The sequence below is a fragment of the Melozone crissalis genome, unplaced genomic scaffold (genome assembly GCF_028551555.1).
Source record: "Melozone crissalis strain CALT ecotype California unplaced genomic scaffold, PUWL_Pcris_2 ptg000033l_1, whole genome shotgun sequence".
Taxonomy (NCBI): Eukaryota; Metazoa; Chordata; class Aves; order Passeriformes; family Passerellidae; genus Melozone; species Melozone crissalis.
This window is the reverse complement of record NW_026535811.1, coordinates 16,490,201-16,514,833: the sequence shown is the minus strand read 5'-3', so window position 1 is coordinate 16,514,833 and position 24,633 is coordinate 16,490,201. Positions and strand designations below refer to the sequence as shown.

The 24,633-nt window shown below is 40.8% G+C and overlaps 1 protein-coding gene across 1 annotated transcript in view; it reads left to right on the top strand.

The window, feature by feature from the left end:
• The first annotated feature begins 766 nt into the window (after positions 1-766).
• The window catches only part of GYS2 (glycogen synthase 2), a 40,353-nt gene continuing 16,486 nt past the window's right edge, over positions 767-24,633 (top strand). Inside the window, exons 1-5 of the mRNA XM_054282251.1 lie at positions 767-887; positions 9,228-9,409; positions 11,941-12,132; positions 12,595-12,780; positions 21,233-21,377. Coding sequence (XP_054138226.1) covers positions 767-887; positions 9,228-9,409; positions 11,941-12,132; positions 12,595-12,780; positions 21,233-21,377 — 826 coding nt within the window. The remainder of the gene's footprint in view (positions 888-9,227; positions 9,410-11,940; positions 12,133-12,594; positions 12,781-21,232; positions 21,378-24,633) is intronic.

Genomic DNA, 24,633 nt, shown 5'->3' with positions numbered 1-24,633 from the left:
CATGCCAAAACAGGGGTAGAGCCTTTGTAGCTCTGTAAAAGCTGGCAGAGCTGCAGAGCTGCTAAACAGCCAACAGCTGATGCAGAGTCCTGGGAGCCGAGCTGGAGATAATTGTGGAGAGAGGAGATGAGGTAAACTCAGGCTTACAGACTGCTGAACTGAAAAAGAAGAGCTAACAGCATTTAACCTGGCAAGGAACCTGAGAGACATCATGTAAAATGAGTGTACTCTAACTCCTGCAGATGGCCAGCAGGTAGGAAAACTCCAGGGTGTAAGGGGAGGGTGTGTCTGGAGGGGAGGACTCAGGGGCTGGACTCACATCAGGTGGTGAACTCAAAGTGTCCTCCCTGTTGGAGTTAGCTCAGGGCGGTGCTGACTTTACAACCCTCCAATGTCAACTGCTCCTGAGGTGCTGGTGGAGACTGAATGCTGTGGTTCAGGAGCTAAAAATCCTTTTTTACCTCCTTCTGAGAGAAGACAAAGAAAGAGCTGTGGCCCCAAAACAGTCGAGACCTTTCTCAGGTCAGTGTTAAATTCTTACCTCTCCCAGCAGCTGCTTCTCAAGCCCTGAGGATTTCACTGAGCCAATTTAATGCTGGTGGTCAGACAGTTTAAACTCATTAGCTCCCAGCTATCTGAATAATTTTCTCCTGGGATCCCAGCACACAGGCAGACTGCTCTAACCAGAACTGCAGAGCACTGCCACGGGACCTGGACTTTGCTGACTGCTGTGGCCTGCGTGGTGAGCACTCAGGGGCTGAACAAAATGCCACTGGCGAGATCCTTGTCCATGACATCTCTGAATGGGCTTCTTCAGTGTGAGGATGAAGACCTGCCCGTGGAGGATTTGTTGCTCTTTGAAATTTCTTGGGAGGTTACCAACAAAGGTTTGTACCACACTTGGGGGTTAGTATTGCTGTTTTCTCAGGAGTGGAGGGAGGGAAAGGATGGAGAAGAAAGGCATTCAGAGGGAGATTGGAGAGGGCTGCAGAGCTGCTGGATTGGGAGAAGTGGAGGTGTGTAGTTGTGCATGCTGAGCATGGGGTGCATCTGCCTGGGCTTGTGTGGGATGGGCAGAGCCAGGATGTCTCTGTGACTTTTTGTGTTCCACCACCGCGGGGGGGGGGGGGGGGGGGGTTTGAACATCTAAGTGATAAGTCTGAGTGTGCAGCTATCTAAATTGCTTTGCACATACTTAGGTTTTGCCTTCCATGCAAATTCACTTAGGAATGTCATGCATGGAAATGAGCTGTACAACAGAGATCAGATGCACAGCAGTTTAGCAGCCCCCCCTCAGCCTTCCAGAGCAGTGTGGAGAAGAGGCCAGGCCTGGAAGGGGAATAAATAAATAGAGCTGTGTACAGCCACTGAACAAAACCCAGGAGTCAATGACCAGCGGCCTTTGTGTGCCAGCTAAAACTCTTCTGGACTGCTCTTTGCAAACACAGGTGGTGCCAGACAGGGCTTCATTTGTTCATTGGTTGCTGCTGGTCAGGCAAAGGGCACGCTGCTTACTAGGCAAAAATCCTCCTGCCTCTATTTCTAATTCATTCATCAAATCATCCCCTTTCAGGTAGGTATAGTTCTGCAAGCTTCCATTTTCACTGCAAAAGTGAGTTAATATGAGTAAATGATTGACCTCCTGTGTGTTATTGTCCTGGCAGACAAACAGAGTTTAATCAGGAGAGGAGATCTGTAAACTGTTAAGAATTTAACTTTAAAGAGGAAATGTGTGTGAGAGGAACAGGCAGTACTGGGGTTTATCCCCATGGGGAAACTCAAATTACTGTTCTGTAATAATTTCTGCTGGTTTGCATTGCTCTTTTTAGGCTGGTGAGCCTTATCAATACCGAGAGGTGAGACAGAGTAGATTTGGCTGTTTGAATCCCTGTGGGCTTGTTTTTCAGTAGCTTCAGCCAAGCTTTTAGAGTTAAATTACAAAGGCCACAACTTGGAGCATGCAGCATTCACTTTTGCAGTGTGCATAATAAGTAAGGCTCTGGCAAGCAGATGGCAGCAGAAATCTAGGAAATTCAGGAGTTCTCACTGACTTCTCTGAACTCCACAGCATACATATTTTCTGAGTCATGTGGACCCAGTGGTTGTAGATATCACACAAGATTTTTAAGAGAAGATAACCCAATTAGATTTTCCCAGAGCATGTACAAAATGTAGTGAATCATTTAATCATCCATAGAGCTCTGGCTGACTTCACTGGAGCCAAATCAACGGACACAGCTAAAATTTACCATTCACACATTTTATGAGAGAATTAATATTAATAAAGTCAGTTTTATTCAGTGTGTTTAAAAATAAGGTGCCTTTGCTTACACCACTTTCCAAGCCCATATATTCAGACAGGGCTGAAGGAACATGGAATGGAAAGCAATTTCTTCATTAGAATCTGACCTTCTGCAAAGCTTCCACTAACCAAGCTCAGCTAGAAACATCTGTGCAAAATATAATATATTTTAATTTATTATAATTTTATAATCCTTTTTCAGCCTATTTTTCTGGTAAATTCTTGATTCTGAGGTTTTGGGGTTTTTTTCAATATCTCCCAGGCAATTCAATGTCTAAGTCACGTGGTGAGAACTGTTCCCTGGTGACCTAACTTTTATAAACAGTTCTGGGAAAATGTTACAGCACTGTGAGAGAGAGTAGACAGCAAAATACAGGGAGAGTCATCACAGAAGATATATAAGCTTAGGAAATAATAGCTTGTAATGTATATTTCCTAGCTCCTTTAGCAGGAGGAATTGTTTGTTTGATGAAATAAACTGACCACACAGAGATTTAGCTCTACTGCATGTTTTAGGGTTTGTGCTGCTGCACATGTTCCTAACATAGAGGGCAAGATAAGCATTATCTGGATTTATTGCCTGACAAGCTAATTTTGAGCATTTAACGTGAAGGTTTCTGCCTTCCTTTCTGTCAATGCAAAGGCGTGTCAGAGGAGCTCAGCCTGAAGTTGGTTTGCATTTCTGAGGTGGTGTAAAGCTGCTGCTGCCCACAGGAGCGAGTCCCAGTCTTTATTTTGGTGCATCACCAGGTGCTTGGGTATGTTTCCTCCTTGGCCAGTGCTGCTTCTTAATAATCCCTCCATTTCTCTCATGGCACTGACAATCAGGCTGAACTGTCCTCTTTCTGTGAGGAAGGTGATGGCAGAGCTCACAGGTGAATATCCATCCCCACACACTGTAACCAATGACCTTTACAGGAGGAGAGCTGAACCTCTTCAGAGCCAGGGATGGCAAGGGAGTCCTGCAAATCAGAGAATATCTGATTCTGTAGAGGGGGAGCATGGCATTTCCCTGATGGTGCTGGTTGTTACTGAGGCTTGAGGTGCAGCTGTAGGGAATAAGATGGTTGTATGAACTCAGGGCTCAGAGATCTACAAGAATCCATTATTTCCAGAGTCTCATCTCTTCTTTGTCAGCAGCTGGGACAGGGGAGTTTTCTCCCCTTTTGTTTTAAGAAGGGATAATTTAAAAAGTTCTCTAACAAGGAAGAGTTTCTACTTCTCCATATTTCCTTTTTGTATTTTCTGTCCTGGCTTCAGCCTGTGCTAAGTAACATCCTCTGACACAAAACATTGGCCTCTCAGTTACACCTCTCACTCTACTCTATCTGAGCAAGCAAAAGTAAGGTAGCTGAAGGAGAAAATGGGAAATGAAAAAGGCTCATCTGCCAATGTCACTCTCCCTCACCCTTCCTCCAAGTCATGAGAGGGAACTTGCCACTTAAACCAAAAACAATATTGAAATCCTCTCGCATTGAAAGTCCTCTGCCAAAGAAATAAGAAATGAGTAGGTTTTTTTGTGGGATTTCCCTCACTTTAGTTGGCTTTTCACTGATAAGCAAAACCTTATGTGAAGTGCATCTACAGTGTTTCTGTGGCAGAAGGGGAAAAATGCAGGCAGTGAAGGGTCCCAGTCCATTGCAGTGACACAAATCTGGTGGTAATTGTGGGGGAGATCAGCATTTTTAACTCTCTCTCTCTCCTGGCCATCATGCTCTAGTAAAACAAGGTCTGGTCATACAACTGTGGAAAAAAGGAGTGGTTTCTTTCCTTCATAGCATGAAGACTTTAAAAAAAAAAGCTTTAAGTACAGGAGCACAAAAGAAGTGGCTACCAAGCTATGAAGATTTTGGGCCTGGGTTGTCTGTGGTGGGATTTCTGACACATTGGTTTGAAGGGCTGAGAATGTTCAAGATCTGCCTTTTTCTCTAGAAAGATGTCTTGAAAATAATTCCAGTGATATTTAGATTAGTATCCCTTGCTGTACCACTCACAGTTTTTAGATAGAAAGTAGAAGAATGCTTAAAAATGCTGGGCAAACAGCCAGCTTGTGTCATCATTCAGCTGTGAACAGCTTAGCTCAAGAGTCACTGGTAGATGAATCTCAAATATTTTTATTCCATCCCCATTGGAATGGAGACTGTGCCAAAAACAAAACTTGTTTCAGCTCTCCCTGGAGCAGAGATCTCAGTTCAGCTTCTCTGGTGAAAAACTGGACTTTTGGAAATTAAATCCTGGATCCACTGAAGTCAGTAGGACCAGCATTTTCCCTCCTCTGTGTCTTCCCATGATGAAACTTCCTTGGGAGAAGGTGATTACTGTAATTTGTGACACAGCTGAAGTAACACCCTTTGGGGAGTGGGGATGTGCTGGCATAAACTTGGCATAAGCACAGCCTCAGAGCTCTGTGCATTTATAGAGTGGGCTGGAATATCAATGTCAAATCAATTCCAAGTGAAATCCTGTGCACTGGGGATGATGCACACAGAAATAGCTTCTCAATTGTGGACATCTGTCATAAGTTTCAATGGTTCAGTATTATTTCAGAATATGTTTGGAATGTCAGAATTTCAGAGATTGTGGAAATCTGTCTTCTGAGGAGTCCTGGCCACAAACATAGCCCAAAAACAACAGGAAAAATATCTGTTGGCTGAAGATGCTGGTTGTTTTCCACCTGACACATTTCACAGCTTGATTTTCAGACAATCTACCAATCAGATTCCAATGAAATGTTAGAAACAAGTTCAATCCAAATTTTTATCACAGCTGTGCAGATCAAAGACACATTCTGAGGAGAACGGTGAAATAATTGATGTGAGAGTGATTGTGGTGGTTTGAGTCCCGAGCCTGGGCTCGTGCTGCTCCCATGGATCCTGTGGCTCTCGTGGTTCTCAGGAAAGCTTTAATGCCTCCAGAGTGGCCTGGTCAGGACACAGCAAAGAAGCTGCAGAGCCCTGGAATCATCCTGATGCTCTCTCTGTGTACCAAAGGTGTGTGGGAAAGGATCAGTGACAATCTCCACTTACCTCTGTCTCACTTCCACAGTTCACTTCCTATTTCTCTCCTTCATTTTTGGTTTCTGCTGCTCCTTCATTCTGTCCTTCTGCAGTGTGGGATGGGTAGGAGGACAAGCTCTAACTGCTGCTTGGATTTTAAATATATGAAAGAAATAATGCAGCAGGACTTGAAACAAGGAAAAGAGAAAATGCTGGAGTGATGCAGAGAACTCCTTTAGACAAATTCCAGTAGTGTTAACATAGGTAAAAAGGTTTAGACTTTTAAAATAATTCTGTGGAATTTTTTGAGATAGTATTTTGGTTTCATCTTCTGTTTTTTAAAGATGCCAGTAAAAAGATGTCAAACTTCCCTTAAATTAACAAAATTCTTCTTTCCCAAATATCTGAGCTCCCCTTCTTGTGCCAGTTTATTTTTTCCTTTAAAAAAAAAAAAAAGAGGAAGAATGGAAAGGAGATAGATGGGGGAAAGATCTTTTGTTGACTTCCTTTTAAAGTTGATTTAATTTATTGGTGGAAAGGTTAAAAGCATGTTTTAAAAAGAAATAATAAAAATATATTTATTTCAAAATGTTTTAAAATGACTAAAACTTAATATATTTGAATAAAGCATTTTGTTAAACATCAGAATATTAAACTGTTCCTGTATTAACATTTTACTGCTAATTTCCTTTGTGATATTCCAAACCAGTTCTCTTGTTCTGCTGCTCTATCAGTTTCTAATTTTCTCATTTCTTGTTTGTTTTAACCCTGTTTCAAAGTACAAAATTTCAGAGGCAGCATGGAGAAACTTGCAACATTTTGGTACATCCCTGTTGTTTGGAAAGGTTTTCTGTTTATAGTATGACCTAGAACATTGTATTAGACAAGAAAAAGAAGGCTTGCCAAATTGTTGAAGCAATTTGAGAATTCTGTGAGCTGAACTTGTAAACCCTTACTCTGCTACTCAGTAGGATATGTAATGTTTTGCTTACTGGCACAGGTATTTCCAGGGAATTCAAAACAACTGAGCATATAGAAACTACCTCCTAAAAGACATATAATGTGTTCCTGGAGTTTGCTATGGAGAAGTGTAATTTCAAAACTCAATGCATTATTCTAGACATTGCTCTGTTCTTCTCAAGATGTCTTTTTTAAGTTATACCCAACACTTCCTACATACATAGTTTCACTTGCAGTTTCCCTCTGCTGTCAGTTAAACCTTATGCACAGACATGCTTTGTGAGTCATATTTCCACAGTAACAGGGAAGACAAAAGCAGGTCTGGGGGCCAGGTAGCACTGCTTTTATCACAGTTAACTTCTGAGGAGTTTTAACAGCCTGTAAAACGTACTCCTTGGATTTTATCATAAGTACTTTTTAGTGCATTTCAGGCAAATCAGTGCCCTGAAATGTTTTTTACCTTGCTGTGCAACAGATTATGACAGCAGAGCATGGCACACTCTCCATTCTTTCCCCCATAAGGGGCCTTCCATACATCTTTGGCCCTTTAGGACACACAGGGATCCTAAGGATAACCTTGTGAAAAGAAACACTCAGATGCTGGCTGTGTGAAACAAAGATCCAGGCTCTGCCCTGCCCTTGAGCTGCAGATTCCCCATTGCCCTTCAAATCCATGGATGTGGGAAGTCAGCTACATTGCCAATCCCAGTGTTGAGCCCTTTGCAGTGTGGAAGAGGCTGATCCACACTCCTAGGATGGGGGAAGGAGCTTTGCTTCACTCTAGGCATATACAGCTTTATCGTGGTATTTAGTGTCTTTCATCTTGCAAGTCATGTTTTCTCTTTTTCCTGGATCACCAGGCTGCTCTGCACTAAAATCTTTCCTCATTCTAAGCTCTGTATCCCTGCCAATTCAAACCAGTCAGTTTCATGACTAAGATTTATATCAAGTCTCATATTTATCTTATTTCGGATTGAGACCTCTTATGCTCCTATGATGAATTTACCACCCCATAAAAAGAGAGATATCATCGTAACTATTGCTTTTTAGGGTCAATGTTCTGATTTGTCTCATATAATTAAAATTTTATATTTATCTGAATCCCAGCTATTCAAATAGACCATCTCAGCTTGAGAAGAGGAACTTTGAGAGAAAATATGGTGTTATTTATCTAAGATTGCTCTAAATCCCTGTCCAAAGCAGCCATGGAAGAATATGATGACTATAAATTAGTTTCTTAAGCTTTCTGGTCCTGCTGAAGGGGAGAATAATAGTGTTGTGCATAGATTTCCTTCTGCAATTCCATGGCTACATGATGTGAAACTCTTGAACTGACAGCTTGATTTAGGAACAGACATCTGTAAGATTCTTGTCTTCTTAGGTCTTGAATTATTAAGGGTAATAATTTATTGTACTAATTCTACTTAGCAAGCTGGTAGATTGAAACTGCATTTTTTTTTCCTCTTTGTAAATACCTAGAATCCTGAGACATGAAAATATTGAGACCAGAGGCCCTTTCAGCCTTCAAAACAAATGGGATATTTGTAGAGAAAAGGCATTTAAGTGAACAATTTATTTTCTAGGAGCATAATTGAAACTGTAGCTCTGCCATTTGGCTCCCCAGGGCTGCAAGACAGCAGGCTTTGCAGAAGGCTTTCTGTGTTTGTCAGGGGATGCAGTTTAATTAATCTGGGAACTAATCTCTCAAAGTGCTGAGCAACTTCAGCTGCCGTATCGTACATAACAGTGGCAGATTTTTAAGGAGAATTAGGTAACTTCTCAAGGTTTTTAATTATATTGGATATGGTGCACTGGCACCTCTGGATATCCCAGTAGCTTTAAAAGGGTGAGCCTAGCGTGCCAGCTCTCAATCCCTGGCAGCTTTCAGTGCTGGCTCCACAGGTAATTTTGATGTCACTGCTGGAAGCTGGAGCACCATCTCCATCCCCAGAGTGCTGCCAATATTTCCAAAGCTTCAGCATTCAGTGGAGGGGAAAAAATTTATGTAGGAGTGTCAGTCCCTTCTGTAGTGTTCCTTTTGCTCTTTGTACCTGTTGTGCTCCCTCTCTCCCACCTTGCTGGAGCTATGCTCATTGTCTCTGGTGTGCAGCAGCTGCTTGGCCTCAGGTTTTCCTTTCCCTCACCATCCTGCCCCCTTTCTGGATTCAAGCCTGCCCTATTGCTCTTCTGACTTGGTGGTGGTGCACTTCCACTGCCTGGCACCCTGGGCACTGTAGCAAAGAGAGGTTTGCCCTGACAGTGTGTGAATTCCAGGGCTGGCTATGGCCAACTCTGAGCAAGAGCAGCTAAGGGACTCTTGCACACCGTGTGCAAGACTGGATAGATCTGTATTGACTTGGCAAGGGATGCTGCTGGATTCTCTTACAAATTTGAATGGTGCATTTGCCTCTAAAGCAGACATTATTTTGGTGAAAGATGCTACAGACATTTATGTAGTCAGTGTAGGCTACATTCCCTCCGACTTTAACTAAACTCTTCGAGGCTGATAATGGAACAAAACTCCTTATGCTTTGAGGATATTGGGTTAAGTCCCTTTTTATAGGCACCAGTCAATGAAATCCATCAGTTTCTCAAATTTTCTTAGTGATTTGTGTCAAATAAGCTTGGTTCTTACCTCGTGATGAAAAATAGGTTTGAAAATTATAACTGAGGCAATAAAACAAAAGCAGAAGGGTGTGCTTGGGATGCAGCAGAATCAAGATCAGACATGGGAGAGTGGAAGTATGAGGCCCAGGATTTCAATCCCCCAACTGAACAGGGAAGCTCTGATACCATTTAAGAGAGTGAACTTCTATTTATTTGATTGAGGCTGGTTTCACTTAAAGCCTACATATGTGAAGGGATTTAACTAGCAGTGTATCTGATCCACAGATGAATTGGAGCTTAGTACAGAGATCTGTAGCCTGTGCCCCTTTCTAATTTTTGTTTTTTGTGATCTTCTTTTGCAGTGGGAGGCATTTACACTGTGATCCAGACGAAAGCCAAAACTACAGCAGATGAATGGGGTGAAAACTATTTCCTGATTGGCCCCTATTTTGAGCAGAATGTGAAGACTCAGGTGGAATTCACTGAACCTCCAAACCCTGCAGTTAAGAAGGCAATGGACACCATGAAAAGCCAAGGGTGTCAGGTAAATCAGATGTGTTGCTGCTCCCCAGGGCAACAAATCTGACTCTGAGGAGATTAAAGTTTGGGTTAATGCTCTTGTCGTTCCACTTGACACAGCAGTCCTGGTCAATGTCACAATGGGAAAGGCTCGGAATCCACTGTTAGAACCGCAGAGTCAATTCATTAAAGGTTATTTTTGAGGAGGAACCAGTTCATCCAATTATGGGTTTTAACAGTCATTTACCTGCAAGGCTGCTTAACTGGATTAATGTCTTATTTATCTGGTCTCTAAGTACGGTGAGATTTTAGTACATATAACATGACCTTACTTTGTGCCCTTATTTCACATTCTTGCATGGGAGTGAGAAGAGCATTCCTTTAGCCCTCAGATTTTCTAATGTAGCATAAAAATATTGAGATGAAAACCAGGAAAGACTTGAGAAAAGCACTGAGGTGACAAAGGATACACTTCTTCAGTTCAGTGCAACCAGCTGTCAGTTCCCTGAGAATAGAGGTATACCGCAACACAAGAAGTGGATTTTCTCTTTTTCCAACATGATTTTTAACCAGTGTTTTCTGTGTGATCTCATAGCCTTTCTGAGGCTCGGTTTCTCCAACAATGAAGTTGGAATAAACTTTTTCCTATAAAGGTTATCTGCTAAAAGAAATAGATTATCTGCTGTGTTGATGGGCAGTTATTAAGCTGCAAGCAGCTTTGGTTACCTGAAAATGGGTGGAAGGTAACTCATGCTAAATTTGACCTCCTTTCTTGAAGTCCTTATCAGAGATGTAGAACTTGCCTGCGCTCTGGCTCAGTGTTGAGTCCCTCAGAGATGCCAGTTTGCAGGGGGAAAAATTGTCTGCTCCTGCTGTGTGCTGAACAGATGTGGAGAGCATCAGAGGCAGCAGCAGGGAAGGATTCTTACTGTTGCTGAGGGAATTGACACACTTCAGTGTAGAAATTCCTGAAGTTCTTGGGTTGTCACTAGCTGTGGCACTGGCAATGTGTTGTCTGCCTCTGTAAGAGCAGTTGTGCTGTTCTTAGGATCTAGTGCCCTGTTATGCAGATATCTTTTGTTGGATGAGTATGTGCCACAGCTTGGGAGTGTCAGGGACACTGACATGATGCTTGAATTGTACGGGCTCAAACTGAAAGGTCCAATCTGCCATTTCTTATCTTTATCAGATTTTCATAGGTCATTGATCAGGTTTTCTGTGTTGCCTCTGTAACACTCCTGTGTCTGGAAAACAGCTAAAGACTTCTGGGGCAAATTGATTGCAATGCTTTATGTTGTTCCAGCAATGCATCCAATTTAATCAGCCACCTCTGCCAGCCCAACACGTGCATGGTGCTGCTGAAGTATTCATATACAGCAGCAAATCTGTCCCAGGGATGTCAAATATAGCTTTGATCTCCAATAATGACGCTCTTGTTTCCAGGAGCTGCACTTATCCTATTAACATTTATGTCTGGGTTTTGCTTATGCATCACAATGGATGGTTTTAAACCAGGGGACCTAGGAATGCTTCCAGACTTCTCAGGTCAGGTGTGTTCCTTGCCACAACCTGACCCTGTATTTAGATGAAGTCTGAGTTCTCTGCTTTTTAACCTCATTTTCCTGAATAGCAAATCTGAACAGTCTGAAATAAATACATGAGGAGCAAAAAGGAGCAAACCTGCCTTTGTTATGCCTTGTACTTTTTGTGAAAACAGGCCAAAAGCTTTTATCTTATTTGTTTTCAAGACCTGACCTCTCTTCATCTCATTGCAGCGTCAGGGCTGGGTTCAACCCCTGAGGTCCCAGCTGTTTTGATGGCAGATTTAATGTGAAATTATTTGACTTTGCAGACTGTAGTGTGGGCCCAGCTGGGTTGGGCAAGCCAGTGCAGGCAGTGAAGTTGTGAATACTCTTAGAAATGTTTAATTATACCAATGGAGACAAAGCAGGAAAGCTGCATTTTTAGCCTGATGTGATTTTAGGTGTTGAGATTTATTGATCTTCCACTTCTGATTGATCCTTCCACTCTTCCAAATGGAATTAGAATCCTTCCCCTCTGTGATGCTTGGGAAGAAGGAAGAAATGTCATGGTAGATACAGGCACAAAGCATCAGTCCTACAAAACCTCTTCCCAGTAATCTAGCATGGATAGCAAAAGGCTGGAGACAAATATGAGTGAAAGAAAATGAAAATTTTAAAATAAGAACAGAACTGGCTCAGATACTTCAATAAGAAGACCTCATTATTCAAGCAAGTGTAGTCTTCCTAACCTTTTTTTTTTTCTTTCACAGAAAAGAAGTTACTATTGCAATGAAAATCTAACATGAAAGACTTAAAAATAAAGTGTTCCTAAAGGTTATAGTTTCCTTTGCTTCAGTATTACTCAATGTATTTTGCAAAGAAAACTGCAAGTCCTGGGTTGTAGGACTGTGAATACACATTGTTTGTGTGAAATACTTCAGATGTGATGGATGAAGATTGTTGTGCTAACTGGCCTTTACACTCACTTTAACCTTTTCTTTCTATCCTTCTTATTCTTTCCTCTTTTCCATAGGTCTTTTTTGGAAGATGGCTGATAGAGGGCAGCCCTTATGTCTTACTGTTTGATATAGGATCAGCAGCTTGGAACCTGGACAAGTGGAAAGGTGAATTTTGGGAAGTCAGCAACATAGGGATCCCTTTTCATGACCGAGAAGCCAATGATGCTGTGATTTTTGGATCATTAACAGCCTGGTTTTTGAAAGAGGTACAGTTTTTAAATCTAGAGATTTGCAGACCAAAACTACTTGGGATGTGGTTCCTATTCTCCAGTTTGAAAACCAAGATTTTTAGGAAGTTGATCTCAACGTAAATCAAATTTGTATTTAAAACTTAAATGTTGACTGGTCATTCAACTATATTTTTCCAGAAGAAGGGTAGTGGGGCTGCCCAGTGAGGAGTCTGAGTGACTGTGCTTGCCAGAGCCCTCTGACACTCTAGAAAGAGGTCTGTTCTGAGGAGCTAGAGAGGCACACATTTTTCTTGGGTTAAGGATTAGAGCTGATGGAAATCAAGGCACATGTCCTCTTAAAATTGTACTTCTTGTTTTGTCACAAGAAGGAAAGCAAGCGTTCAAAAGGCTTCACCAAAAAAAGAAAAAGAAAAGTTCTCTGGGACTGGGATGATGGACATGATAATGTATGTTTCATGTATTTCTTTTTCTTTTCAGCTTTCCTGTCAGTTTGATGACAAGCCCAATATAATTGCCCACTTCCACGAGTGGCAGGCAGGAGTGGGTTTAATCCTGTCTCGATCACAGAAACTTCCCGTCGCCACAATTTTTACTACCCATGCAACTCTGCTTGGCAGGTACTTGTGTGCAGCCAATATTGACTTTTACAACAATCTGGACCAAGTAAGAGACATTTTTCTCATTCTTCTCTGTTTATTTAGCTAATTGTCTACCAGCTCCCTTTCTGTTTATGGTGTTACACTATTTATTGTATTTTCTGGCTTGTGTGCTTGCTTATGACTGACCCATAGCTGATGGTTGATTCCAGAGCATGAGAATCAACATTTTTAAGATCATGAAGTGTCTAGGCATGAGTGCCTTTGTCTTATCTGACAGGTCTGAAAGCTCAGTGGAAAGTAGTAAAACATATTCAGTTATAGCCAACATCTGACCCTTCAGGTGCAGCCTCACAAAAGTCTTTCGTAATGTAACACAGTAGAAAAAATAACCAGTAGCCCTCCTCTTGTTAAAAATACCCCAGAATTGCAGTGGATCGTGGTTGCTTTGACTTTTTTTTTCCCCCAGCCTGCTTCTTAATTTTTACAAACCCATAGTAAGTCCTAATTTCAAGCATTTCAGGTTAGGCCTAATTTGTAACTGGCAAATGTAGAAGTACTTTCTGAGTTCAAAAGACTCACTTGTGTTTCTTGGAATGTGTGTAAACTGTCTGTTGGATTTGATTTTCACTGTTCTCTTTCCACTCAAAGCATAACACAAAACAATGTTTCAAGTACCCAAATGTTTTTCGCACTGCCCTCATCAGGGTACTTTGCCTGATCTGGGATTTCTCATATGGTCACAGACAAACCTGAATTCAAGAGATTTTTCCATTCCAGCACTCAGTGAAGGTAGAGGTACATAAAAGAACCACATTGTTCATGCACTTCCTTGGCTAAAAACAGTGAAGAAAATTACATAGTTGGTAATTTTCAGTTGGATGTTGGAAGTTTGACATGTTGGGGAGCTGTGTCTTCCAAAGACAAGGCCTAAGCAGTTGTATGTTGCTGGCCTGACTCAGAAACAGGAAATCATGGAATGGTTTGGGGGTTTTTTTGGCAAACATCATCTCATTCTGACCCTGCCATGGGCAGAGACACCTTCCACTATCCCACGTTGCTCCAAGCCCCATCCAACCTGGCCTTGGATCCAGGGGCCGCCACAGCTGCTCTGGGCAACCTGTGCCAGGGCCTCAGCACCCTCACAGGGAAGGATTTCTTCCTAATATCCAGTCTAAACCTGCTCTCTGTCATTCTGAAGCCATTCCCCCTTGTCCTGTCACTCCAAGCCCTTGTAAATCATCTCTCCTAGACTCCTAAGTTAGTTATGGTGTTAGGTGCATTAATAAGGCAGCATGAACATCACAGTCCTGCTGTGTAGGAGTCCAGACACTCCTGCTCACTCATAGTCTCTCTGTGTGTATAATACAGAATGGTTTGTTTTGATTCTGGTTTATTGAGGGAGCTGCAAGCAGTCTGGAAAGTAGTCCTTTTTTTCTCAAAGCAACTGGGGTTTTTTCTCTTCATGAATACTTTTGGGGGCCTCACCCTTGTCTGTGTACTCAAAAGGTACTCTAATGATCTTACATCTGACTAAACCTGCAGATTTTAATATATTTATAAACTAGTCACAGTATTAATATAATTTTTTTCTGTCCACACATGACATGAACATCTTTATGTGTGAAAGCACTGTCCATCCTTCAAAACCTCACAAATCCCATTGGTGACCATCAGCTATGTCACAAATACAGAAATGTCTATTCAGATTTTATTCTAAGAATATGTGGAAAGAAACATAAGTATCAATTTCATATATCATTCTAAATGGCTGTAAATAATATTTAAGGGAAGGAAATTGTGGATTTCTAGGCTGTAATGCTTTATACCCTCTGTGGGTTGACAATTAAAGGTACTAACAGAGGAAATTATGTCAAGCTGTTATAACACTGTTTAATATTTCTATAGGATGCTAAAACTCTTCCTGGAAAATTTAACTATCTTAATGAGGGCTTCTTTGGCTGTGAAAAGGTCACCTTGGCCCAAAAGTCAGTTGAGACACAAGAGCTTGATCTCGAATACCACAATTAAATAACAGCTAGATCTTCAGACATATTCTTGTTGTTGCCTTCTAGCAGCAAACTATTTGGGTCAAGCAAGCAATTTGCTTAGTGAAGAAGATTCTTTAGGGCTTCCTAATGTTTAATCTTTGGAGGAAGCAATATTTTTTTAGAGCATTTCACCCCCTCCCACCCCAAAAATAGCTGGGTTTCCTGTTTCGGTGCTATTGCATAAATGTTTTCCTTTGAAGTATGATTAAGTTCTCACGTTTGACCAGTGTTTCACAGCTAGAACACAGTTCCCACCAGGCAGCAGCTGCCAGGATGTGTTGTGCCAGACGTCACAGAAAAATGGCTGCAGCACAGAATGAAAGCGTGTGGCCTTGTTGTGCCTGACGCAATCAGGCGTGTACAGCTCATACACAGAAAAGAGGAAACCTCACGTCTTTGTTTCGAGCCCACAACACAGTCCACAAAATGCTGAGTTAGGATGCCTGGTAGGCAGTTCTGCACTGCCCACACAGTGCAGGACTCTCCCACTGCACTGTCAAACCAACCCCATAGATCAGCAGGGCTAGAAGATGCAAGATCAGTAGAGCCCTGAGCTGTGGGCTACCAAAACTCCCTGTTCCATGAGCTGAGGACACATCTCAGCCTGTAATCTGTAAGAGGACATTTTCTGGGGGGCTGCAAACCCAGTCAGCCTAGTAGAGGGAAGCTGTGGATGGCTGGAAGATGGGAGGGTGCTATATGGATGTAAAACTGTAATGTTGGGTGAGTCCTGACCTCCTCCTGAGCCATCTGCTCTTTCCCTCAGAGATGGGATCCTGGTTCTTAGGCAGTATTACAGCTTAGCAATGGACATGGCACTCAGGGCTGTGCTTTAATTTCCAAGGTGGTGATTGGTCAAAGGTTGGACTCCCTGATCTTAGAGGTCTTTTCCAACCTTAATGATTCTGTGGTTAAGATTTGAGCTTATACAATTCTTATATTCTTACAGTTTTAACTCAGTTCATCTGGGCTGGCTGGAATTAACCTGCCTCTGCTCCAGTGAGAACCTGGGTGTTAAACTCTTAGCAGGTGCTCAGGAGCACAGTGGCCACCAGAAGTAACACTGTTGTGTTACTATTTAGTGCATATTTTAGTACCTAGATTCATATTTAATTCACTCTAATCCTGGAGAAAGGAAGGGAGGGAAAACCAAAAGAACAAAATGGGGTGACATTTACAGTAACTGACAGTGTCTTTATTTTTATTTACTTTTAATTATTTGAAGAACCCTGGGTGCATTACTGGGCCAGGGACTGCTCACTAAACCTATGGGTTATTGAACTCTTCCAAACTCCACACTGCCTAATTTCAATATCAAGCAGGGTTTTTTATGAGTTTAATTCCCAATAGAAGTTTAAGAACTTTTGTATATCTAAATAGTCCAGCCAATAGGGCATTTTCCCATTGTCTCCATGTCCAGTGCAGCTTTTACATTCTTGTGTGAGATTATGTTTGTTGCCAAGATAACTAACCAAAATTGCTAAAAGGTAGGAATTTCTGTGAAAAAAAATCTCAGGGTCTGTGGAGCCTTTCTTCTTCAGGAGGAATTGGCTTCTCAGCTGAAGATTAACATTCTTAATCTGTTATTGTTTTCCCTATTGTTTGAGGGGACTGGTTTAGTTATTTGCTTGTTTTGCATGGGGATTTTTTTTGTATCCTTTCATGCCTTGAGGGTTTTAAATAAACCGGCACCTTTCATAAATTGACTGAGACACCAATGATCCAAACAAATTCCTAGATGAATAGACAGCTCATTTTGGAAAATGATTTAACCTGGAGAGGTCATAATCTGAAATTATTTTTGGGACCAGTGGCCTGGCATCATGGAGAAGTTTGTGTGGTTCAGCCTCTGATGCCTCTTACTAAAAAACCACTTTGAGTTTGATGGGAAAAGGAGAAGGAAAAAAAGGTCAATCATAGTATTCGTTGCCTTTTTCCTTAGGTTGCCCTGCTGATGTGCAACACTTCTGTTTAGAACTTGGAACATTTTCATTCAGCTCATGCAGGTGCAGCTGAATCCTGTTTGCAAAGTGGTGGAAAATCCTGTCCTAAGAAGTCTAAAAGGAAAAGTATTAAAAATCCCAATGAAAATGAATAGTCAAGAGCTTTTTTGCTGACAATGTCTCACTCCACTTAGACTGTCCAGTTTGTCACCGAGCTCACTGTTACACAAAGCTAATCCACTTTGTCAACAGAACAGCTGATGGAAATCTGGTTTAAGCCAGGAAGTGTAAATTTCATTCTCTTTTGGCTTGGCAGAGCTATACCAGAATGAAAGCTCTCTTTACATAAGGCAACAGTCAATTGGAGGTAAATTTGATGTTAGCTGGATTTTAAGGGAGTGGTTCTTACCTAATTTAGACAGCAGCAGCCAGTGAGATTATGCTGGAAGCAAAAATGTTTCCATTCAGTCACTTAGGAATTTGAACTTCAAACCAGTCTCTGACTGTTCCTTGATCCTGCAGAATCACTTTGAACTTGAGTGTACCACTCTTTTAAAAGATCAAGAAAGATTATTTTGTTCTCTCAGGCATCAAACCTGTACCTTTTATTTGAATTACAAAATATTTACAGTGATATTATCCACTCTTGAGGTAAGGTTTGAATGGTGAGGGTATTAAATGGTGAGTCTGTATTATTCCTGCAAAGATGTTGTTATGTTTTATTTAGGAAAATTACATATATTAATTCCAGTTTGAATTTGTATTGGTTTAACTTCTGTTGGTTTTCACCATCCTTTTTTTTTTTCATTAGGAGACCATAGGCTAATATCATTATCTAGAGATTCTTTGTAGACTGATAAATAATTTGTCTTTCTTTCAGACAAGAATTTAGATGGCTAATATAGTCCTTCCTTTTTTTCCACTCTCAAATGATTCTTGTGTTTTGGAAATACTTTGCAATTCATCTTTATAATTTTGAAGTAGGAATTGCTGATTTGGATTTACTACTTCAGTGACTGTTTCCAGAAGAAACATAACTGCTTAATATTCTCTTCTTTTTCACTCAGAGTTCAGAATGTCATGCTGGGAGGCTCAGTGATTACCTGCTGTGTCTCCTAACATGTTGAATTGTGAGAGATCAATGGGATGTTATGCTCATTACATGGATCCATAGACAATGAACCAAAGAATCCACAGAAATTAACCAAAATTTTCCCTCAGAATTGCACTGCAGAAAATGCAAATTTTACTCCAAAGCATTGCACCTGTGGAACATCTTCTTTTGCTTTGAAATTAGAGTGGCCTTCTAAAGGAGTTATTTCCCCTTCTAATCCTTGCCCTCTTGTAAATTCTAATAATCTGCTTGCTTTCCGCTGGTCGGGGAAGGAGAGGATCCTCCAATAAATTTATAGAAAAGGAGATATTGAAGCTGTTGGCCTTTAAATATCACTGAAATGGTTGGACTAAAGGACCTTAAGAGCTTCTTCTACCCTAAAGGGTTCTGTAAACAGTTCATCTGACTTAGGTTTGTTTTTTTTTCTCCTGATGCAGCTGTGATCTGTGGCATACCTAGTGTTCCCATTTGCTGAAAACAGCAAACAAACAAAAGCAGGCGTGACGCACTTGGGAATCTCGCTTTGCTCTGGCTGAGCACGAGGGGTTTGGAGCAGAGTTCACAGGTGCCTCAGCTGGGCTGGACACAGAGCAGGGCTCAGGGCTGAGCAGGAGCTTTGGTTGGGGGTGAGGAGCTGCCCAGGTGTCCTGCTGGTTTCAGCATGTTGTCCCATGCCCCACAGTGCCTCTGACTCTGGAGATTGTCAGGGCAGGCTCAGCTTTGCACAGGACTAGCTGGGTTAAATGAGTCACCTGCACTGTCTCATCAATTAATTTTCATTTAACCTGCCCTTCAACTTGGCTAAGGCTCTTTTCTGAAGTCGCTTGTCTAGCCTGCTCAGAAGTGCACAGTTCTTACTCCACCCTGAGGTGAAAAGTCAAGGTCTTTGCTTGATTGGTGCTGGAAGCTGCTGGAGGGTGAGAGCAAATGAAATGTGAGAACCCCATGACCTCTGTTTGTACTTCCTAATAGATGTGGAATTGTGTACCTTTGCAAAAACATGCCAAAAGCCCCACAAGCATACACAAAATAAAATACTTCTTGTTTATGAAAGGTGGGAAAATGAATTGCAATGAAGAAATAAGCACTGATATGTGTTAAATATGTAAAGTCTTTTCATGAAACCAAAGAAATAAAAGTTAACTAGAAATAAATCATAGTGCTTAACAATCTTTTTATAAACCTTTGCCCCAGCAGTGTTACGGGGAGTCTTTATCAACAGTTGGTGAGCATGTCCCAAATTTAATTTTTAATCGCATTTTGTAATTAAAACCCATTCTTGCTGAGAAAGCAAAAAGAGAACAAAAGGCCTTTGAAGTTTGACCAGCTATTTGTTTGCTAGCAATTTCAAAAGTATTTTTAATAGAAAGCCAGATATGTTTGAAAACACTTTCATAATTCTGACTGTAGTTGTGCCCATCCCATTCATGTGTTTGTCTAGCATACTAAAGAACTGTCCCATTTTGTATCTTTTTTGCACAGAATGTTTAGACAATCAAATATGCAGTTAAGAGCTCCTTGTGAATCAGTTTAGTGTAAGCCAAGGATGATGCCGAGACCTGTGGCACTAAAAGGAGCCAAATGAGTTCCCCTTTATTTTTCTCTTTGTGTTCTTTCTACCACTCAGTTTCTGTGGCGAATGAGATTAATGTCCGGGAGAAAATATCCTTTGTATTTCATGCTCTAAAATTCTCATGGGAAATGCAGAAAAGACGATATATGAGGATACAACTGAGAAACGGTATCAAAATATTTAGCACATTATGTGGTAAATTGTATTTGGCAAATGTAGAAAAGCTCTTGATATAGAGGATCACCAATACCAGATTAAAGCATCTCGTTTCTTTGGAAGTTTTCTGCTGAGACTTTTCAAGTTCTCAGCTTTTTTTTTTTTTGTCACACTAGGGTGGTTAGATTGGCACTTTCAACTAACACAGTGGAAACCACTTTCCCACTAGTATTGTAGCAGAATACTGGTGCAGAATTAAAGCAGAATACTGGTGCAGAATTAAAGCAGATAAAAGCAAGTAATTTTCTCAGCAAAGCAGTTATAAGATATCTGTATCTACATCTGTGTCTACACCTATCTAAGTGAAAATAAGAAGTTTTTTGCTTCACTGTAGGTCCCTGAAATGTTTCACATTGCATCAACTTTTTCACAGTATGTTCTGTACCAGCACTAAGCTTTGCAGGACAGGTCACAGCCTAAATAGCTTTACTTCTGTCCAAGTTCTGAAGTTCTAAAAGCAGCTGGCCATGGCAGGGGTCACACACTCCTAACTATAGAAAGTGCTGTCTGCCCTGCCTGTGATAGGGGTTAAATCTATTATGGTCAAAGTTACACAGTCAAATGCAATCAAAATCAGGCTGTGCAGCCTGCATTAGGCAGCAATCACGGCAGAGCTCACTGAGAGTCATTGTCGCCCTCCATGAAACTCACACAGGCCACTGGGTGCCCATGCTGTTGACCTTAGGGACTCAAGACTTCTGTTTCCAGAAATGAAACATCATGGAAGACTAAGAGGATTGTGATTTAATTGAAAGCATTGACACCTTTTTTAGACTATGTTGTAGTGATTTTGCAGTGGACACTGATAGTGAACATTTGAACCTTTAAGCATGGACTCAAGGGAATTGTGCATTTTCTTTGCATCAGAATAACGTAAGTTTAAAAAAGGGCAGCTGCAAGATTTAAAGGTGATTTAGAAATACTTGGGTGTTTGGAATAGAAATACTTGGTTGTTTGGAATGTCTTTTCTGGCAGTTTAACTTGCATCTGTCTCTAAAAATTAAGGGAGTTCAAACTGAAATATAAGAAGCAGCAAGTGACAGTGGCAGAGTTGGAGGAAGAATATCTCTGAGTGTCAGAAAATATCTCATGTTCTGTTTTCTTTTTTCCATTGGGAATCGTCACTTTGTCTTTATATCCTGCCCTCCACTTCTCTCCTGCCTACCTGTGATTCCCACCATTCTGCCGAGACCCCAGGTTCTGTCCTCATCCCCATTCCTATTTTCTTCTCTTCCCTTCAGCTACCAGTTAGCTCCCTGCTCTCCCAAGTTTTCCAGCAGGCCCGTGAAAGCTGCAACATGATACATTGCCAGCCAGCAGGCCAAATTCCACAGGTCCTTACCTTTCATGGGATCATTAATCTAGATTTCCTTCCATGGCAGAGCTGCCATTCTTTGAGGAACAAGCAGCATCTGAGAGCTCTCCTGCTCTTTCAAATTCCTTGAAGTTGATAAAATAGTTCAAAAAACACCAGAATGACAAAACAGCAGCATAATCACGTGGTTCTTGTGGTTCTCGTTCCATGGGGAAAAGGAGCCTAGCAGGAGAAGCCTTCCCTGAGGGAGACAGTTTGATGCTCATGTCTCACAGGTGTCTTTTTTGTTGGTTTTGTTATTTAACAGTTTGACATTGACAAGGAGGCTGGAGAGAGGCAGATTTACCATCGGTACTGTATGGAACGGGCATCTGTGCATTGTGCCCATGTGTTCACCACAGTCTCCCAGATCACAGCTACAGAAGCAGAACATATGCTTAAAAAAAGCCCTGGTAAGACCTGAATCATTTTTTTTTTACTGTTATTTCCTCAGAATGCCCACATATCCTTAGACTAAATGAACATAGTAGAGGCAGTATGCAAACATGAAGAGACAGAACACATGCACAGGTGTGTCTGGCTATGCTACAGGGATTAACCAGTTTTCCATGGATGTTAGGCTTTTTTTTGCCAGGACTCCTCAACTTCAGGAATTTTGTCTGTGGCAGGGTTTCCATGCTTTTAGAACTGAACCATGATAAGCTTCATATAGATAAAATATTTTCTATTAGGCCAACAAGTAGAGTTTGAAAAATAGTTCTGTGCCCAATAATTTGTCTGGTTTTTCTCTTGATGTTAGGCTCATAAAATATGAAGCTTAGAAACCTTGTCTTGTTCCATGCTTGGGTTTTGAGTAAGGTCATGGTCCCAGTTTGATGTGGCATCAAATTTCTCTTTAAATCATCTCAGTGCTTTATAGGGATACACCCCAATACTCCACCTGCAGGTAGGCAGCATGAGAGAAAACTGCACAACAGTTTTGGAGACTATTTAGCAGGTGTGTTGGTATCTTGGTTATTTTAAATTAAACAGTGCTCAAATTATTGTTTTTGTTTGAACTCGGTTTTTTGTTTTATTTTTGGGGTTTAGTTGTTTATTTGGGGGATTTTTTGCTTACTCTTTGTAGAGCTATTGGTTGATTTGCAGTGCTGATTATATTTTGGGATTGTTATCCTGATTAACTTCAATGCTTCAAGCCACATTGTGGTTCCTGAACCTGAATGAAAGAGCTGTTCATGGAATCCTTTGCCTCATTCCTGACTAGCTGTCAATAGGATGATGGATTTAGATTATCTTTTTCATTTTATTTTAAGCACAAAAGCCATGTCTTAAAAATCACTGAAGTTCAGTCATTTAAACTGGGATACCTCTGAAAGGTCTTGATTTTTCAGAGTGCAGAGCACTCTGAAAATCAAACTTTTAAAGCTTTTTTAATATAGGCATGACACTTCTCCCCACCACAGCTACCATTGAAAATCATAGTCTGTGTTTTGGGATTTTAGGAGACTGAAATGAGTCTGAATCCAGTTTAATTTGGGGAAGAAAATCTCCAGACTGCTCACAGATAAAACATCAGTTGAAGCTGAAGAGAATTCCATGCACAGAGATTGACAGGCCTGAGCTTTTTGTGATTATTCTTGCAACTTTGAAGAAACCAAGTAAATATACTTAATGTTTGGGTTAAAAAACTACTGCCAGATGTTATGCTTCATGTTGATATCGCTAGAAAGAAATTCAGTAGAAATTGTCACCCCAAATCCTAAGAAACAACTCTAAGTGGGAAGTCTGATGAGAATAAGGACTTTAATAGTTTCTCTGAATCCAAGACCACAAATAAACTGTGCAGGAACCTATTCTCACACTATTTATTCTCTCTGAAGTTGTGAAATCTGCATAGACATTGATTTTTTGAAACACCCATCAATCCTTCAGTAGGTCATTGAGCTTGCTAAGGAACATGAATACTGAAAGCATGTGTGCATTTCTCCATCCACGTTAAAAATAAACCTTTAAAAGGAGGATGCTGAATTAGCACAATTAAATTTTATTTGCATTTATTGAGATAAAAATTTTTCAAATAGTTAGCTAAAAATAACTCAGAAATATGCTAAATTGAGGTGTCTCTGCTACTCCTCTTTAACATCAAACTTGGATTATAATTTAAATTATAAATCTCATCACTTGGAGAGGTCCCTTTAAAATTTAATAAAGCCAGTTGCATAGAGAACTTTTGCAGTGGGACAAAGGCCAATTTGCCAGTTTAAACATGGCAGAATGACTGCTTCCATTATGCTGATCCCACTTGCTGCAGTTGTTATGTGATCAACAATTTATCAAACCATATTTGTCAAAAGCTGGAGTATCTTTGACATATCTAGCAGGATTTTGTCAGTGATCATAAGTTATATTCTTGTAGTTTGTAAACTGGTGTTATGGGATGTCTAATGTTTTCACTCAGATATGGAACATATTTCTCATTAGCAGTAGAAAAGACTTTGAGTCAAAATTCCAAGAGATTCAGGTATCAATTGAGTTCTAGATCTAGGCTTCCTATCTGTATGTGTTTGATCAGAATCATAGATGGAAACTCTGAAAAAAGAGTCAACTCTACTGTTAGTGATATATCAAGAGAAAACTGTGCTAATATTACTTAAATCATGCCAGTTTCTTTCCTATAGATACAGAAGTTAAAACATTCTGGTTTGACCTACTTGGGACAATTTTTCAAGCAAAAATATTGTTATTTCATTAAACAACAAGAACAGCAACAAAATCAAACAAACAAAAAAAAACAGCATAGGGACCAAACTCTCTGTCATCACTTCATCTCTCACACATGTTCAAAATATTCCTGTGTGTTGAGCAGAAATAGTGAACTGGGTTCTTTGGGCCACTGTGTCTGTCATGCATCTCAAAGCCTTAAGCAAGAGATGGATGGAGCCCCAGTCCTCATGAAAGGATAAATGAAGCTGCAGTTAAACCAAAGGACATGGGAGTAGGTTATGCACAGGCTGCTGCTGGTGGGTGAGACTCTCCAAAACTCCCTGATAAATGAATGTGAGTGTGGAAAGGAGCCAGCCAGAAATAGCTGGGGAAGGGATTCTTCCTGTGTTGGGAAGTCTTGGAGATGGCTGGAGTCTCAAAGCTCTGTCCTGCACGAGCCAGTTCTCCCACACAGAGCAAGGAACAGGTCAGAGAAAGGAGAAGGTGTGTTGTTGGTAAAGACAGTGGAGGATGGTTCTGCTGTGTTACCTCCCCCCAGAGGTCTTTGTTCAGAGAATTCTTAAGTGCTGGGCGGGAGAAGGTAAAAGCACAAGTTTTCTCCTCATGTCCACCAAGACTGTTTGGCCATTGAAAACCAAATCTTCAGTACCTAGCAAGTAAAGATTTCCTGGTCTTTAGTTTCAGAATTGGTGTTCCAGAAACAGATCCATCAAGACTTTTGCTATTTCATGGTTACTACTAAAGGTTATATTTTTATCTGTTGTAGTTTAACCTAGAGTGCTTCAGGACATTTTCAGGTGAAAGTTTAACCACAGATCACTTACATGGCAGGGAAACACATATATTGCTAAAGCAGACTGTAATTCTCAAGGAAATAATCAAAAATGGCTGTGCCATTTGCATAATGTCAGGCAAGTATCATAAAGTAGTATAAGTCTGTTTCAGTCAGTTGTGGTGCCATGAAATACATCTGCTGAGGAACTG